This window comes from Monocercomonoides exilis, assembly GCF_001643675.1.
Source record: "Monocercomonoides exilis strain PA203 chromosome Unknown scaffold4-2303458, whole genome shotgun sequence".
Classification (NCBI taxonomy): domain Eukaryota; phylum Preaxostyla; order Oxymonadida; family Polymastigidae; genus Monocercomonoides; species Monocercomonoides exilis.
Window position 1 is genome coordinate 2,184,580 of NW_027150549.1, and position 16,094 is coordinate 2,200,673.

General features: G+C 45.1%; 2 protein-coding genes across 2 annotated transcripts; both read right to left on the minus strand.

The window, feature by feature from the left end:
- Nucleotides 1-244: 244 nt before the first annotated feature.
- On the minus strand, nucleotides 245-13,205 carry MONOS_7321fu16695 (uncharacterized protein; the record flags this gene model as incomplete). The annotated part of the gene is made up of 1 exon (XM_067877636.1): nucleotides 245-13,205. One exon carries the CDS (start codon nucleotides 13,203-13,205, stop codon nucleotides 834-836), a length of 12,372 nt encoding a protein of 4,123 aa, XP_067734959.1. The 3' UTR covers nucleotides 245-833.
- A 1,221-nt stretch (nucleotides 13,206-14,426) lies between these two features.
- MONOS_7320 (uncharacterized protein) lies at nucleotides 14,427-16,076 on the minus strand (the record flags this gene model as incomplete). Its single annotated transcript, XM_067877635.1, has 3 exons — nucleotides 14,427-15,217; nucleotides 15,481-15,945; nucleotides 16,022-16,076. 3 exons carry the CDS (start codon nucleotides 16,074-16,076, stop codon nucleotides 14,427-14,429), a joined length of 1,311 nt encoding a protein of 436 aa, XP_067734960.1.
- Between the last annotated feature and the right edge of the window lie 18 nt (nucleotides 16,077-16,094).

The window sequence follows — 16,094 nt, forward strand, 5'->3', positions numbered from 1 at the left end:
TTTTGTTTAATCATTTTGAACGTTTGGAATCATTTTCAGTTTTTGTTTCTCTTCAAAAGCAAAATCAATGGCAGTTAACAAACAACAATTTAATTTTTATATTGCACACATGAAATAAGTTTCAAAAGAAATCAATCGTCTTTCATTAGAACCATGATTCTTTTTACAGACGAATTCATTTTCAAGGAAACGAACGATTATTTTTGTGTGTTTCCAAAAGAAAAGAAAGCAGCTTTTGCTGAATTCACAATAAATATTGCAATCAGCTTTGGATCACCCAGAAAAGTGAATTCCATGATTTGTCGAACATTTCGTAATGTTGTCGTCAGTCAAATAATTCTCAGAAAAAAGAAAGAAAAGCAAAATCATAATATCCTTCTTTGCATTTTCCAATCACACAAAAAATTTAAGGTGTTGTTTAATTCACAAAATAAAAATATAGCGAAAATTCTCAAAGTGATGGAAACATGCAAAATGGCAAGTTTTGGTTCCCTAAAGTCAATACGCAATGGTGCAGGATTCTCACCCACAAAAAAAAAAAAGACACAACTGGAGATACAGCTTTCAACCAACTCTCAAAAACTGAAATTTTCAACAAGCAAATTGTTCAAAAAAACAAAAAAGACAAATTCAACAAAAAGCAGAGGCAAAAAATTAGACAATTCACACAGTATTTGAATATTAAAATACATACATATACACGAAATAAAAAATGAGTAAAAAATATAAATTTGGGAAGAACAATGAATAAACACAACAGAAAACGCAAAATATTCACAAATTAAAAACAATAATTTTGTTCAAAACAAGCATCAATTTGTCTTTTATTTCATTCATCGCAGCAATAACTGCTTTGTTGTTTTCCTGTCTTCCTCTTCTCCTTCACCTTCATCACCATTCCCAACGTCATTTCCATTGTCCCCATCATCAATAATGATGCTTTCCTCTCCCCCGCTGTGTTCATTTCTCCCATCCGCCTCTTCCAGGTCTATCGCATCTGACACTGTGAGGATCTTCGCCTCTGCTGGGAAATGCACAAAAAACTCCTTTTTCAGCTCGCTCAGCATCGGCCTCCCCTCCCACCGAGGTGAAAGGCACACACCAATCAGGTTCCCATATGTTGTGTTCTCCACCACATCCAGCCGAGGTCGCTCTCCCTTCACAATCTTATCTCCAGCAATAACTGCCTCGTACTCCCCAAACGGGATCTGCAGCGTCAGGCACTCCCACAGCATCATCCCAATCGAGAATGCAACTGACTGTTTTGTCGCACACATGTTCCTGTTCATTAGCAGCTCCGGTGCCTTCCACCGCTTGCACTCATCCCTGTTGTCTGCCTCATCCTCAAACGCTGACGAGGGTGGTGGAGAGTCGGTAAACCTCTCGCTCATCACCGAAACATTCGATGAGGAAGACGAAACAATGGTCAGCGAAGAGATGGACGATGAATCTGAATCGTCAGAAGAAGAGCATTCAGAGCGAAGTGCAACAGCAATGTCCATGTGCTCCGAGAACAGCACAATGTGCGGACTCAGATTCTCCAGAGACGAGAGTGGATTGCTCATCTCATCAAATGAGTGCAGCGCAAGATTCGCCACCCAGAACAGCACCTGTGCTCCTGTCAGCTCCCGCTCCTCAAGATTCCCAATTGGCATCTCCTTCGTCTTGTTCCTTCCATGCATCAGCATGAAAAACGAATCTCGAAAATCAAGAATCAGTTTCTCATGTGGAGATGAACAGGTCATAGCATCCACCAGATTCGACATTGAAGAGGTGGTTGGACACAGATCTTCTCCTCGAACAAATGTGGAATCTGAATCAGTCGTTGAAGTGGTTGAAGTGGATGAAATGGATGGAGAAGGTGTTCGCTTTCTTGTTTCCTCTTCCTCATCATCAACCTTCTCCAGCATCCATTGAGGAATATTGTCTGAGTCTCTTCCCAAAATGTATTCAGTAGAGCCACTCTCAGACAGAAGATGTTCTGATGACTCAGAATGTCCCAAGCTTTTCTCGTACACCCTCTTCTTTATCCTCTCTTCATTCTTCTTCTCTGCCTCCCTCTCATCCCTTCTCCACTGCTCTTCAGGTGACATTTCCATCGTCACCATCTCAAATGCCTTCGGATCCTTCTTCACTGTGTCTTCCACAATCACCTCCAATTCTTCTGTTCTTCTCTTTTGTTTTCTCCATCGTATTGTCACAAGAATGGATATTGCAAGAACAATCAATAAAATAATAACAAGTATAATTACAATGATAGGCCAAAATGATTTTTCTTCTTTTGTCTCACTTTTGACGATTTCATTATTTCCATTTTCATCTTTCTTCTTTTCTGTTTTATTCTTCACCACAAACGATTCTGTTCTTCCTTTCTTTTCGGGGTTGCCAAACAAGATGCAAACAGCCACCTCTGCCCTTTCTTCAGCCGAAGATATGATCCCTGATGTTATTGAACTGCGAGCTTCGTTCTCACAAACAAATTCATCTTCCTCCAGCAAATACACCTCAATCGAGCTGACTTCTTCAATTGTTGATGTAATTTGGAACGACAGATTGCATGGCAGAAGAAGGTTTCCTCTGAACGTCAGCTCCGTTCTCCCTCCTTTTTCTTCTGTTTCCACTCTTTCCAATGCTGGGATGAACAATTCAGATGCTCTTTCTGAAGCCATTCCAGACAGCTCACACCCCTCATTCAGGATCCACAGCGATGTGTTTGGAAGCAACCCATCTCCTCCTTTCAAGCTCTCCATCGCCAGCTGCCCTTTGCCTTCACAGATGATGTTTCGTCTGGCTGAAGGGAATCCATCAATAGCTTTGCTATTCCCATAATATTCGCCTTTCTCCACACTCACCTCCCCACCACAAATCGACATTCCTCCTTCTGATGAATTCACAACCGCTGTGTCCTTCATTGCTGCTCTTGTTCCAGCAAAATCAACCAGTGACCCATTCCATCGGCAGATCTCCTCCTGCTGCGTGTTCCTCTTTTCATCGCTTTTATTGTTCCCTTTCCATCCATCAAACAAACACTTGTCGATCGTTGCATTCGTGCACAACGACAACGACACAATGCTCCCTCTCTGAGTGCTTAATAAGCAGGAAACAAACGAGCAATTGTCGATGTCCACTTCATTTGCTGCATTAAACGAAAGCATCGGATGTCTTCCCGAAACATTTATGCTCGTGAAAGACGAAGATACAATCTGCACAACAGAGTCTTCTCCACATTCTGCCAAACTTCCTTCAAAACTTGACTCTGAGAAGGACGAAGAAGTTATCTTCATATTTCCAGAGCTCGCAACACGAAACATCGGAGACGCGAATGCCAAGAAGGACACAGAAACCTCATAAGCTGTGCACTTGCAGCCATTGGCAGAAATAAGACAAAATGGAACAGCTTGAGCAGAACCATCACTTTCTGAGGTGAATGCACAGCAGCTCAGTTCAAGAACGCCTGTTTCTGGGCAAAGAAATGCTGAATGGAAAGACACAAATTCCTCTCCAAAAACAAAGCGAAGATAGCTCAGTGACACAGAACCAGCTGTCGATATGAGCGCCAATTCGTGCTGGAGAATATTTGAATGCACTTCAATGACGCATTGCGCCTTTGTTCGAGATGCCAGCCCCATTTCAACCATCTTCGCTTCGCCCCCAAGATACGATGCTTTGTCCACAAACATTTGGCTCACAAAATTATTCGACAGATGAAGAAGACCATAATCAATCGAAAGACACGGCAGATATTGCGTCCCGCATTGTCTGTCATCTTTCCCATTTCTCGACGGATCAGAGCTGACAATGATCGTGTCTGCTCGATAAATCGTGATGAAATCAAGAAGATTCGTGTCTGCTGTGTGATCGGTCTTGTCAATCCCAAAAATCGCTTTCGCTTTGTCTGTCACTTTCTCAACATCAAACCCAAACTGCGTTTCGTTGATTTGTGCAGTGATGTTGTGGCATTCAATGAAGATGTCGTTCCCAACAAACGCTGTATTCGCTATAAAGCTCACTCGGCTGAACAGGAAATCCAGTTTTCCTGCTGTTGCTGCTGCCAAATAAACTCCTCCCCCTTTTCCGTTGCTCGAGCAGCAGCATCGCGTGACTGTCGAATCGCTCATCTTGAACGAGCTTTCAGACAAAAGTGAAACAAGTACGACTCCTCCTTTCATGCTGCACTCAGCCTTAACATCGCTGAACACCGTCTTATCCACTTTCAGATCAACTTTGTTGATCCCAGAAAATACAACACCCGACCCATCGTCAACACGCGCAATGGAAGAGAACGTCGATCCGTTTATTCGAAAATCACATCTCCAGTTGCTATTTTGCTTTGTCTCCTGCCCGATTGACGAAGAAAGCGAAAAAATACTTCCATCTGACAGATTCAGCGATGATACCGATAAGCTCGTGAAGGAACACAACTGCGCCATATTATTCACTGCAAATATGTTCTCAGCAAAGTTGGAGGAGCTTATTGTCAGATCATCAACAGCCAGCTCTCCTCCTTCAACTGTCACAAACCGCACTTTGCTCAAATCCTCCATCAGCCCTTTCGATTCAAACGAGCACATCCTCACAAGAAGGATGCCTTCCTTGCTGTGAACAATGGAGCTTGCTGAGCCATCAAAATGCTCTGCAACCCTCAGGCTCATCCTCTCCAGCGACAATCTCACAGCATTGGTCAGAAACGGCTCTCCATCGTTGATTGTTTTGTTCTGGAACTCGACCACAGCCTTTCTCACTTCGTCAGGCGACGCTGAATATGAAGCTATTGTGTAATTCGACACAATAAATGCATCACGCACAAAAGTCGAACCATCAACTGTTATTACCTTTGACGGAGAAGATCGCTCTATTTGCGCCATCCCTTTCCAGAACGATTCGCACGGATCATCTTCGCTTCCACATCTGGCAATGTCGAACCCATTCGAAGAGACAAAAATCGTATTGTTCTTGTACCCACACAAAAACCGCAAAAGATCGGTGTCGTGATGCACTGCATCACTTCCACAGAAGAGCGTGTGTTCCATCTTGGATTTTTCAGCAAGAAACACAAAAGTGCTCTTTGTGACTGTTCGATTCAGGTCGCTCGATGCAATAAATACGTTCTTCCCAATCATGGCTTCGTTACCTGCCAGAATTATTTCGCTTCCAAAAACAAAAGGTGCAGGAAGCAGAGATTCTGAACACTTCACAAAGAATGCTCCCCCTCTTCCATTTCCTGCACACGAGCATCCCTCTGCTGTCGTTCCGTTAATGCTCAGCGATTCTTCCTCTGTCAGCTCCACCCTCGCCACTCCACCCTCGCCACTGGATGCAGACGCAATGTTGGTGAAGTTCATTCCTTTGATCAGAACAGAGGAAGACAAATCGAGCGGAACCACGCCAGACGAGAAAGATGGCAAAGTGCAGTCTGCCAATTCCACCTGCCCTTTCGCAGACGAAATCAAGATGTAATCAATGCAAGATCCAGACGAACACTCAAACACACAGCCCTTCACTGCCAACTGGGCTTCCGAGGCGCTGGGCGGATTAAGTCTCAGCAGATTCTGAACAGGAGGTGCGAACGAAGGCGGGATGGAAAGCAACATGTTTTGAATGGACAGACTTTTTGCGCTCAAAAATATGGAATCCAAAGTGCACAACTCCAGGTCACTCTTCACGACAATCGACGATCGGGCGCTTCCATATCCCGGGATGATAGAAAACGAGCTCACATCGTAGGTGTCTTGCACAACTGTCGAAGCATCCACAGTCAAAAGCTTTTGATCTGATCCCGTCTTGTCCATGTTCGTGTATCCTCTCCAGAAGGTGTTGCACGGATACTCGTCGCTCCCACACCCCAAATAATCACGCCCTGCAGCAGACACATGAATGCTCGAGGATTGCAGCTGCAACAAAAACAGCGTCAGGTTGACTGCTTCCTTGTTTGTGATCACCTCGTCTCTTCCAAATAAATCAACAATCAATTCGCCTTCCTCATTCACCAAAGGAAACTGAAACCTCGATTGCAGGACTGTACGATTCAGGTCAGCACATGCAACAAACATGTCTTTGCCATGATGCGCTTTGTTTCCAAGGAAATGCAACGATGAGAATTCGATTGCTTCATCCAGATCTTGGCTCAATTGCACGAAAATGGCTCCTCCGTTTTTCGCTTCTTCGTCTGCCGAGTTGTTGCTGAATGAAACATCAGCAATCGAAAGTCTGTAATTCTTCGAGAAAATCAAATTAACTGCCCCGCCGTTGTCTTTTTCTGAAGAGCAATTCGCAAATGACGAGGTATTTGCGATCTCAACCTCCAACGCATTTTCCCAGTGCACAACACTTCCAGACTCTGACGAGCATTCGCTGATATGAGTGTTGTTGATTGCAATGCATGTTCCTTTCATCCCTCCAATCAGACTTTTCTTGCTTGTGCATATCGAGGCAAAAGTGCAGCCACTGATAATCAAGGAACCAGACTGCATCACACAGATCGCTTGATCCGCCTCAAACACCAGCTCCGAAAATGTCACAGACGTCAGAGTTATCGTGCTTCCCTTTCCGCACAAGATGCTCTGCTTTATGTTGGAGATTTGAGCATTCGCACTTTTTGAGACATCACACGAAATCAGGAATATGCTCCCCACTTTCCCAACAATCAGCGAGTCTTGCAGGCTCTCAGCGCTTGTGGCAAAAGCAAAGCGGACATTCTGGATGGTCAGCTGAGTCGACAAGTCTCCGTCGCTCACGCATATGCACCCGCCACCATCCACAATCATGTCTGATTTCACAGATTCCCCTCTGATCGTCAGCGACGAAAGATTCTGCTTGATTTCCCCTTCCAGCTTTGCCGATGATGTGATGTGCAGAATGTTCTTTTCTGTTCCCAACTGCGTGAACCCAAAACTCAATTCCTTGCAAGGCTTGACGCTGCTTCCGCATCCTGCTTCAACCTGCCCCAGCCCGTCGTCAACAAACACAATATCGTCGACTGACGGAAACAAAAACCTCAGAAGCGACATGTTCATTTCTGCATCGCTCGGATCCAGCACCCACATCGTCTTTTCAAACTCGCTCCCATCTTTCGCAGACCCGCTCCAGAGCAACGGGTTGATCATCCTCCGCGGAAGCTGGCACACAAGATACACATCCTTCCCCAGCAGCGCATCGTTGTTGTTGAATTCGTCCGACTTCATCGAATACGTCAAGTCCACATCTGAAAACGTCAGGTGCAGACCCCCTCCCAGCCCGTCAATCCCCGGCACCCTGCTTTCATTCACACAGTTCTTCTCAAACAGAAACGTTCCTCTTTTCGCCACCGAAATAAGCATGCTTCCTCCTTTTGTTCCTGTATGGTAGCACATAACCTTGGCAAAGTTGCATTCCTTGATCTCAATGCGCTTTTCGCTGTCCACCTCTCCCACAACCACTCCTCCGTTTCCTTCTGTTCTGTTCACCTCGCTGAAGTTGCTCTTCTTCAGAGTCAGCGAAGCTCCTCCCTTCACACAAATCGCTGTCTGCCTCAGAAGGGATGTCGAGTTTATCGTCGAATTCTCGATTTGAGCTGCCGATGCCGAAGACACAAAAATCACTCCGCCGCTTTCACATGTTGTGTTGACACTTTCCAGATGCAGCTTGTCAAACACTCCGCTTGCTTGTGCGCCAACCAGCTCAATCGCTGGCGCTTCATTGAATTCCATGGAGTTCAGATTAAACTCAGCCAGCTTCACACTTCCCGAAGTTATCAGCAAAAACCGATAGCTTGGATTGCCGCTTTGCATCACCATGCTGCACCCCTCAACAACCAACTTCGATCCAGCACAAAGAATAAGGCTCTTCCTCTGAACATGCAAAAACTCACACGGAGCACAAAATTCAAGCCAGCTGATTGCAACTTCGTTCTGCGTAATCACAAGTCCATCTCCGCTCTCTCTGCCATCTGCCGCGATGTTCACTCTTTCAGGCTTCGAAACACCTTTGATGACCATCGGCATTGCGCACAATACAAGCTTGTCAGCAATCGAAAAATTAGGCTCAAGGCAAACAGCTGCCACACCACTCGCAAAACGGTTTTCTGCTGCGTATACGATGGAGGAGCACGGATACCACGAAAAACCACACGACTGATAATCAGCCCCTTCCTCGCTGTTAACAAACACAGGCGATGTCCAATTTGACAGAAACGAAACAAGCGGAACGTGCTTGTCTGCGTTCCTGTCGAATCCCACAAACTCGTTGTGCTTCTCCTTGCTCACATCGCACTCAACTGCAAAACGCCGTTGTGTGACAATTCTGCTCAAATCGTCTCCCTCAACGAAGATATTCTCTCCTCTCTCCTCTGCTTCGTTCTTTTCTGTTTCTGCTCCGAAAATCGTGTGGCAAATCACATAATCAAACACCTCGCCGCTGAATCTGATGGAAATCCCTCCGCCATTGCCTCCATTTCCGTTGCCTTTTTTAGCTGCACAGCTCTTAAAGACGGAGTTCAACTCCTCTTTCCCAATTTCGAGATGCCCTGTTCCTGACACACTCAACCCCAGCCCTCCCCCACAGCCGTCCTCTGTGCAGCAATCGAGAAACACCACCCCTTCCAGCACCATTCGGCATCCATCTCCCACAACCCCTTCAACAGCCCCGCCTTGCCCTTCCGATCGGACAATCTCAGAGAAGGTTGTGTTGCTCACACACAACACTGCTCCATTCTCATCAAAGATCATTGGGGATGCTGATGCCATTGAAGAAGAAAAGTGGCTTTTGTTGACATTCATCGCCCCAGTCGAAGAATACTTCATTATTTCTCCATTTGCACTGGACGTGACATTTTCAAACATCATGCTCATTATTTCACATGCTCCTGACTCGTTCACCACAACAGCTGCGCCTGCCGAGAATTGCACGTTGCTCATGACGAATCCATTCACCGCCAGTTTTCCAGCTTTGGCTGCAAACAAACAATAGGAGATTGAGGAGACCCCAGATTCTGGCTGGCACTCACAGTTTTCGATTTCAAGCACTCCATTGGAATCTGCAACGGAAAATACTGCACTTTTCGTCGAATGAAGAGAAGACACCATCTCGATGAAGAAACACGAAAAGAACACTGCTGCTCTGACCTCCATCACAGACGTCGTTTGCGTCTCGTTTCCCTCCATTTTCAGTCTTGTCTTCGTTTCAAGACCAGAAATGCTGTATCCCTTTGCATCACTCAGCACACAGCTTTCTCCAACAGCATATTCGCTTGGTATCGTGACAGCTTTCTTTCTTCCTGGCAGCCGAGCAAATGAGAAGTCGAGTGTCCGGCATCCAAAGTCAACATACCCGCAGACAGGCACATCGCTTCCCTCGGCCGAGACGCAAACAGCATCACCAAGCACTCGGAAATAGCACACAAGAGGAATCATAGCATTTACCCATTTCTCGTCAACTCCCACACACGAAGCAGTAGAAAACGGATTCTGCTCATCGTAGAAGCAGAACGACTCCCTGTTGACGCTCGATGCAAGGTCAGGAGAAGACACAAAAATATCATTCCCGCACTTCGCTTTGTTGGGAAGCTCATCCGAAAAAGAAGGCGCATCAATCGCAAACGATGCATCAGTCTGCAGAACAAACAACGAAATGCCTCCACCGAATCCACTCAGCATTTCTGAAGGCGCTGTGCACGATAAAAAGCTTGTCGAATTAATCAACAGCTCGCAGCTGCTTTTCAGAGAAGCAAATATTCCCCCTCCCGACTGCCCATCATTCTGCACTGAACATCCCTGAAACGAGCAATTGAAAACTGTCACACAATGAAGCACATCCTCTCCTGCTGCAAAATCGATGCACGACCCGTTTCCGTTCGAAAGGCTCACATCTGCAAATGAAGAGCATCCAACATACAACGAGCCACAGTTTTCACTGTGTATCACCCCGCGCTTCGCAAGAGAGAACCCGCCAAACGAACAGTTGGTGATGTTGGCCAGCCCAGACGAGCTCGTCTCAACGAAGCTCTGAGGACCGGTTGTCGCAATGCTCGACAGATTTGCACCAAACAAATTGCACACCACACTTCCACTCAGCAGAAGCATTGGCGCACTGAACGAAAGCGCTTGGTCAGCAGCCACCGACAGCGAAGCGACTGTCAGCACCCCACCAGATGCCATCACAGCTGTGTATTCAATGGACTCAGTCTCAGATGTCTTTCCAATCGAGCAGCTGGTTAACGAAAGAGTCGCACTTTGCAACGATATGAACGATGCCCTGTTCCCAATCGAATGGCTCAGCAAAAACGTTATGTTCGCAAATGTTGCTGGAACGGACACCGAAACAAGCATTTCGCGACTTTTGACCGAAGAAGAGCCCACTTCCGTTGCCTGCCCCTGCGAAGCAGCACCAAAAACATACGACTGCGAAGCCAACGTCAGCTCCTTCAAAAATGCAAATGATGGCAGCAGACTCAACTCGCAAGCAGAATTCGCAAACCGAAAGGCAGCTGCGCCTTCGACTGTTCGACACGGATAATCTTTGTATCCGCAGAACGTGTCATCTGCATCGCTCTCGCTTCCAGACACATACGCTGGCGATGAAAATGTCCGCAAATACAACACCAAAGGAATCACCTTGCTGCGATCCCCCGCATCATATCCGCTCAGCTCATCCAAATCTGCCAGCTCCACCCCTGTTTGAGGCTTGAACGCAAACGAAGACGCCTTCACCAACGATGGCAGATTGCTCCCATCCACAAACACATTCTTCCCTTTCCAAGCTCTGCAGCCCCTGAACGAAATGCTCTTCAATATAAAATCATTGGCTCCTTGATCGAAAAGAAGATACAACGCTCCGCCCTTTCCTTTGTTTTCGCTGTTGGGCGCGCTGCATTCTTCAAAGCCAACTTCGCTCGTCTGCCCAATTCGCAGTTGACTTCCGCTGCCCAAACACAAGCCAAACACCCCTCCATTTTCAGCTGAACTCGTGCAGTTTCTGAAAGTGATGTTCGAAATCGCAAGAACCTCTCCATCGCCCAGTGTTTTGCCAATGATCGTGCCGTTTCCTCTGCTTCGGGCAATGTCGCACACGCTGCCTCCTTCAAACAAAAGCAAGCTTGCAGACTCCTTCTGAAACAGTCCGCACTCTTGAAGAGAAAAGCCGCGTATTTCGCAGAGTGTCAGGTTGACGCTTCCTCCAAGAAGAGAAAACTGCGAATGCTCCAACACTCGATTTGTTGAATCTGCAGAGATTTCGCATTGCACCAGGTTCAGCTTCCCTTCTGCTTTTGAAACCAAAAACAGTGAGGATTCCAGCGACACGCCTGTGTCCACAACAATCGAAAAATCAGTCACGGTGAAAGAGCCTGTTGTGATCGTGACCAGCCAGCCATCCAAGTTTTTGGAGGTGATCGTCGGTCGATCTCCACTTCCTTTTATCCAAGTTTCCACCGTTTGCCCGTTTATCGCAATCGAAGTCTCCAAATGGTTCACCCTCGAAACATACACTTTTTGCAGCTCTGGCTGAAGCCATCTGGTTATCGCAAAGCCGATTGTCTTGCATTCTCGTCCAACATTTCCACAGACAATGTTATCTTCTTTTGATGGATCCACATGAATTGACGAAGTATCAGCTGTTTGAATCCAGTTTTCTTTTGGTTCATATGCCGTGCAAGCCCAATCAGAAGGATAAGTACAATATGCAATTCTCTTCTCCAATGATGTGGAAAAGCAAGTTGTGAAGTTGTCGGCAACATAAAATGTCAAATTGGATGTTCTAATTACAATATCTGTTCCTATGTTATTTTCGCATGTGTTTTGATCAAAATACAAAAAGCTAATATTCATCTGAAATGCATGTTCATTAAGAGTTCCAACAAGTAAGGCTCCTGCATACATTGCGCTTGAGCATTCTTGGAACAAACAATTTGAAAGCGACATGCTGTTGCAATTGTTATTCCAAAAGCCAATCGAACCACCATAATACTTGTTAGACTTATTGCGATAGAAAGTGCACGAACTAATAATAATTGCGGATATTTGATTCATAATGTCAAATGCTCCATAATGCAGCCCTTCGTTTTCAATAAAAGTCGAATCTGTAATTGAAATATCTCCAGCAGATTTCGAATAAATGTACATTGCACCCCCATAACTTGATGCACATGAATTATTTTTAAACGAGGAATTGGAAATATTTATGAATCCTGATCCAGTTGCCGATATCGCACCACCTCCCAAATCGCCTGTATTGTATGTACTACTTTTACAACTCAAAAATGTTGTTCTTTCAATGGTTAGCGTCGCATTTCCGGTAATCAGCACTGCTGCTCCATCATAAACCTCACTCACAACGGTAAACAACGAATCACGAAGAACAACATTTCCAGAAGAGTTCACCTGTCTGGTGTTGTTGGCCTGTACCCTGCTTGTGACAAAACTGCAATTGAAAGACAAGTAATGGTGGAAGGTGTGATATCCATCAAAAATGCATCCGCAATCCGCACCAGCAACTTCGTTAAATGATGAAGACTCCGCTTCAATCATGCCAATCCCATTTCCAATGAATTCTCTTTCTTCTACGAGCCCTGTTCCTCGCATCGCTTCGGGCTTGTGGGTGATGTTTTCAAAATGGCATTCGTCCACAGCAACCGATTCCATCTTCCCAGCACTCAGAAAAGGATTCATCGAGTTCACAGAAAACGAATGCATTGCACTCCTTTTCAGATGGATTCTCGAGGAATGTGCCAGCGAGTTCGACAAAACAAATCCACATGCGACGTTTGGTGTTGAACACAAAAATGAAATATTTTCGAGTCTCAGCAGCCCTCCAAACGAATCACAGAAATTGTCTGAGTTCCAATTTCTCCAAAAAAGGCAATTGCGGAAACAGCATTCAGCTTGAATATCTCTCAAAAGCACAACATGACGCTCACTCCCTCGCACAGAAATCGAATCCAAAAGCACAGTGGAATTCAGCATTGAGAACAAATAGTGTTTTTGATTGTGCTCGCGCTTTTCACAAAAATTCCATCCAGCTGAACCATGTTCAAGCGATATTGTACATGTTGGATTATTGCCATCTGCCTTTCCGTGCAATAATTCTTTTTCTTGCAACAAAATTGAATAATGCTTATTTGCGCTTTCAGCAACCACAGAAGCTCCTGCACCAGATTTTCCTGAAGTTCCTGAATATAAATTGCTTTGCGACTGTAGGAGAGCTGGCAAGAGCAAAAGATACACCAGCAACTTCATGCTGCAGCAAAAATCAGTTTGGATGTGATCTTTTCCTTTTATTTCTTATGGAGCATGATCGCAATTGGTTTTATTTTTTTGGTGTTTTGTTTCATCCAAGCATGTGATTGCATCAACGCATGTTTGCCATTGTTTGTGATTTTTCATAAAGCATTTTGAATGAAACATGCATTTTTTTCACAGCGATGAGTGAGTGGTTCATCTGTTTTTGATGATTTTTGTGAGTCAGAAGAGCTGAAACCATGCAATGTTTTTATCAAGAATTTTTGCAGACTATCATTTATTGTATATAAGTGGATGCGCTTTTTCTTTCGCAGATGTGCATGGTTGAGACGGAGAAAGTGAAGATATAAAACAGCAGCAACAATTGCTTCTCAATTGCTGTTCAGGTCATACTGAGTGCATGTGAAAGTTTTAGAATTGATGCAGTCCGATTTTCACGAACCAAAGAGTCACAGGCTGCTATTCTTGGGCCTGGTGGAAAGGTTATGGAAGAAGAGACATTGTTGATTATGTGGACGAACATGAACAACAATGGAGTGTGAATGGTGCAGAAAGTTGATTTGCATAAAAATTAGCTCGTTGCGAATTGCAGACAAAGGTGTGATTTTGATGGCATTGGTGATTCATGTCAATTTATTTATTTGTTTGTTTTATTGATTCAGATGAAATCTGTTTGTCTTTGCCAATAGTTTGGAATTGTCAGTGCTGGCAAATTTATGTGCGATGCAATCCAACCGAGAAAGTAGATATATTTGCTTTTCGATGCTCTGGTCATTGGATGATGCTATCCGTGTTAAGTCGCCATGAATTGTTTTTTCTCCAACTCCTTGTGCTTTTTGAACAAACGGGAAAAGAAAAGGTTCGATTTTTGTTTTTGTTTTTGATTTTTTTGCAAGTTTCAAGAATAATTTGAAAAATTGAAAATAATGAAAATGAAGAAAACAAAAGATAATCAACAGATTTTCCTAAAAGCCCGCCTCCTTTTCAGAAGCCACACAAACACAAAACAAAACGGAAACATTCACCAACAGAAACTGCACCAAACCCACAATCAAAAGTGAAAAAAAGACAATTACAGAACAAGATTACAGAATAAAAAAGACAGAGAATAATTATTTGAAATAAACATTCGAATCCGGATAAAGACGCCTCTGCAACAAGCTTTGCTTCTTTAATTATAATTTTTTTTTCCAAAAAAAGCAAACGAAGCAAGCATCCTCAAAGCAATGCCAGCATCGAAGCTCGCAATTCAGAATTCCATCCGATTGCTAAGTTGCACATCCCAGCAGCCAACACCAGCACATCGTCAAACCCTTCTTCTTCCAAACACTTTTTGAGCAATGCCGCACGCTCCTTCCGCTGCCCCTTCGAGCTCTCGGCCATTTCATTCAGATAATGTGCCATTTCCCCAGCTCTGGATTTGAGATGTTCTGCGTTGTGCCGAAGCAGCTTTGCAATGTTGTTTGCAACGAGTCTGATCCCTTCTTTCCCAAAAGACGCAAGAAGACCGAATCGCCTTCTGTTCAGCAAAGACAACACAAAGCTCTCGAGCCCCTCTTCTGCTTCTTCGAAATCGCCCCAGCAATCCAGTTCTTTCACACAAACCAGCTTTCGCTTCAACGCTTCGCTCAGAAGGCAGGCAAAGCGGTCTGATTGCGCCACTCTGCCATCTCTGAAGTCCACCCCGTTTTCAATAACATGCACAAACACCCATTTCACCCCAAACAGACTCAGCTCCTTTGCCAGCGCATTTCCGCTTCCTTCCTCTTCTGCCTCGCTCACATCCTCCATCGAGCGCACAAGCGCCTCCAAGCACAGCCAACCCTGGCTCAGCTTCATTTCCTCTGCAATCACATAGTCTTCCTTCGAAACCCCCAAAAAGAAGGGAATGACACTCAAATAAAGCATACAAGCAAGCGCCATCCCCGGCAGCCGTATCTTCTTTCTTTTGTGCCTTTCCAGCACCAGCTCGAATGTCTCTTTCAGAATGTACTTCAGGCAGCCAAAATCTGTTCAAGCAGCATCACAACCCAAACAAAAGAATTGGGAAAGAAACGAATGAGTGGAAGGCGAACGAAAGCAAATGCACAAACAAAACATCCTCATGACTTCACTCCCAATCCCAATCCAAATCCCAAAAGACTCACCCCTTTGCCAAAAAGAAAATCACAGATTGCATCTCATGCTTCACAGCAAAGTCCTCTCAAAACGAAGAGCAAAAAACAAGGAGGGGAAGCAAACAGCAAGGAAAACAGAAAGGGTTGCTGCAAACTGGTTGATGATGTGAGGAACAGAAGCCCAAGAGACGCCAGGCTCACACGAAGTTTCCAGCGCAGCACGCTTGTGGGCAGCCCAAGCACGCCACACAGCAGCCTCCCAAACATCAGCGTGCTCTTTTCGCTGAAGAGCCAGTCTGCGTCGGCGCAGCACACTCCCACCGTCACAAGCTCGACAAGCTCAGGATCCATCAGCGTGTGAGGTATTTTTGCTGCATCCATCAGCTCTCTCTGGAACAGCCGGTCAGAAACACAATTGCGCATCTTTTGCACAGAGCTGTACGACAGCCCCTTGCGGATGGAGAACAGCGCAAACACACGCAAAATCTCCCTCCCGGCCTTGTCGCATGAGCGGTTTATCCCGAACTCTTTTTTCAGCTGCTCCAATTGCTCGCAAAACGAATCTCCCAGCAGGCACTCACGCGACGCGCTCTGCACAGCTTCAAGCATATCTTGTGTCTCTGAAAGAATCGTTCGTTTTCCAAAACCAATGCTTCAAAGCTTCATTAAATTTTTATTGATAAAAAATATTCACGCTTGAGCATCTCCTCCTAAGATTTGATGTGGTCGGTCTTTTCTTTGGGCAGTTCATTTTAAGCGTTAACTGTTG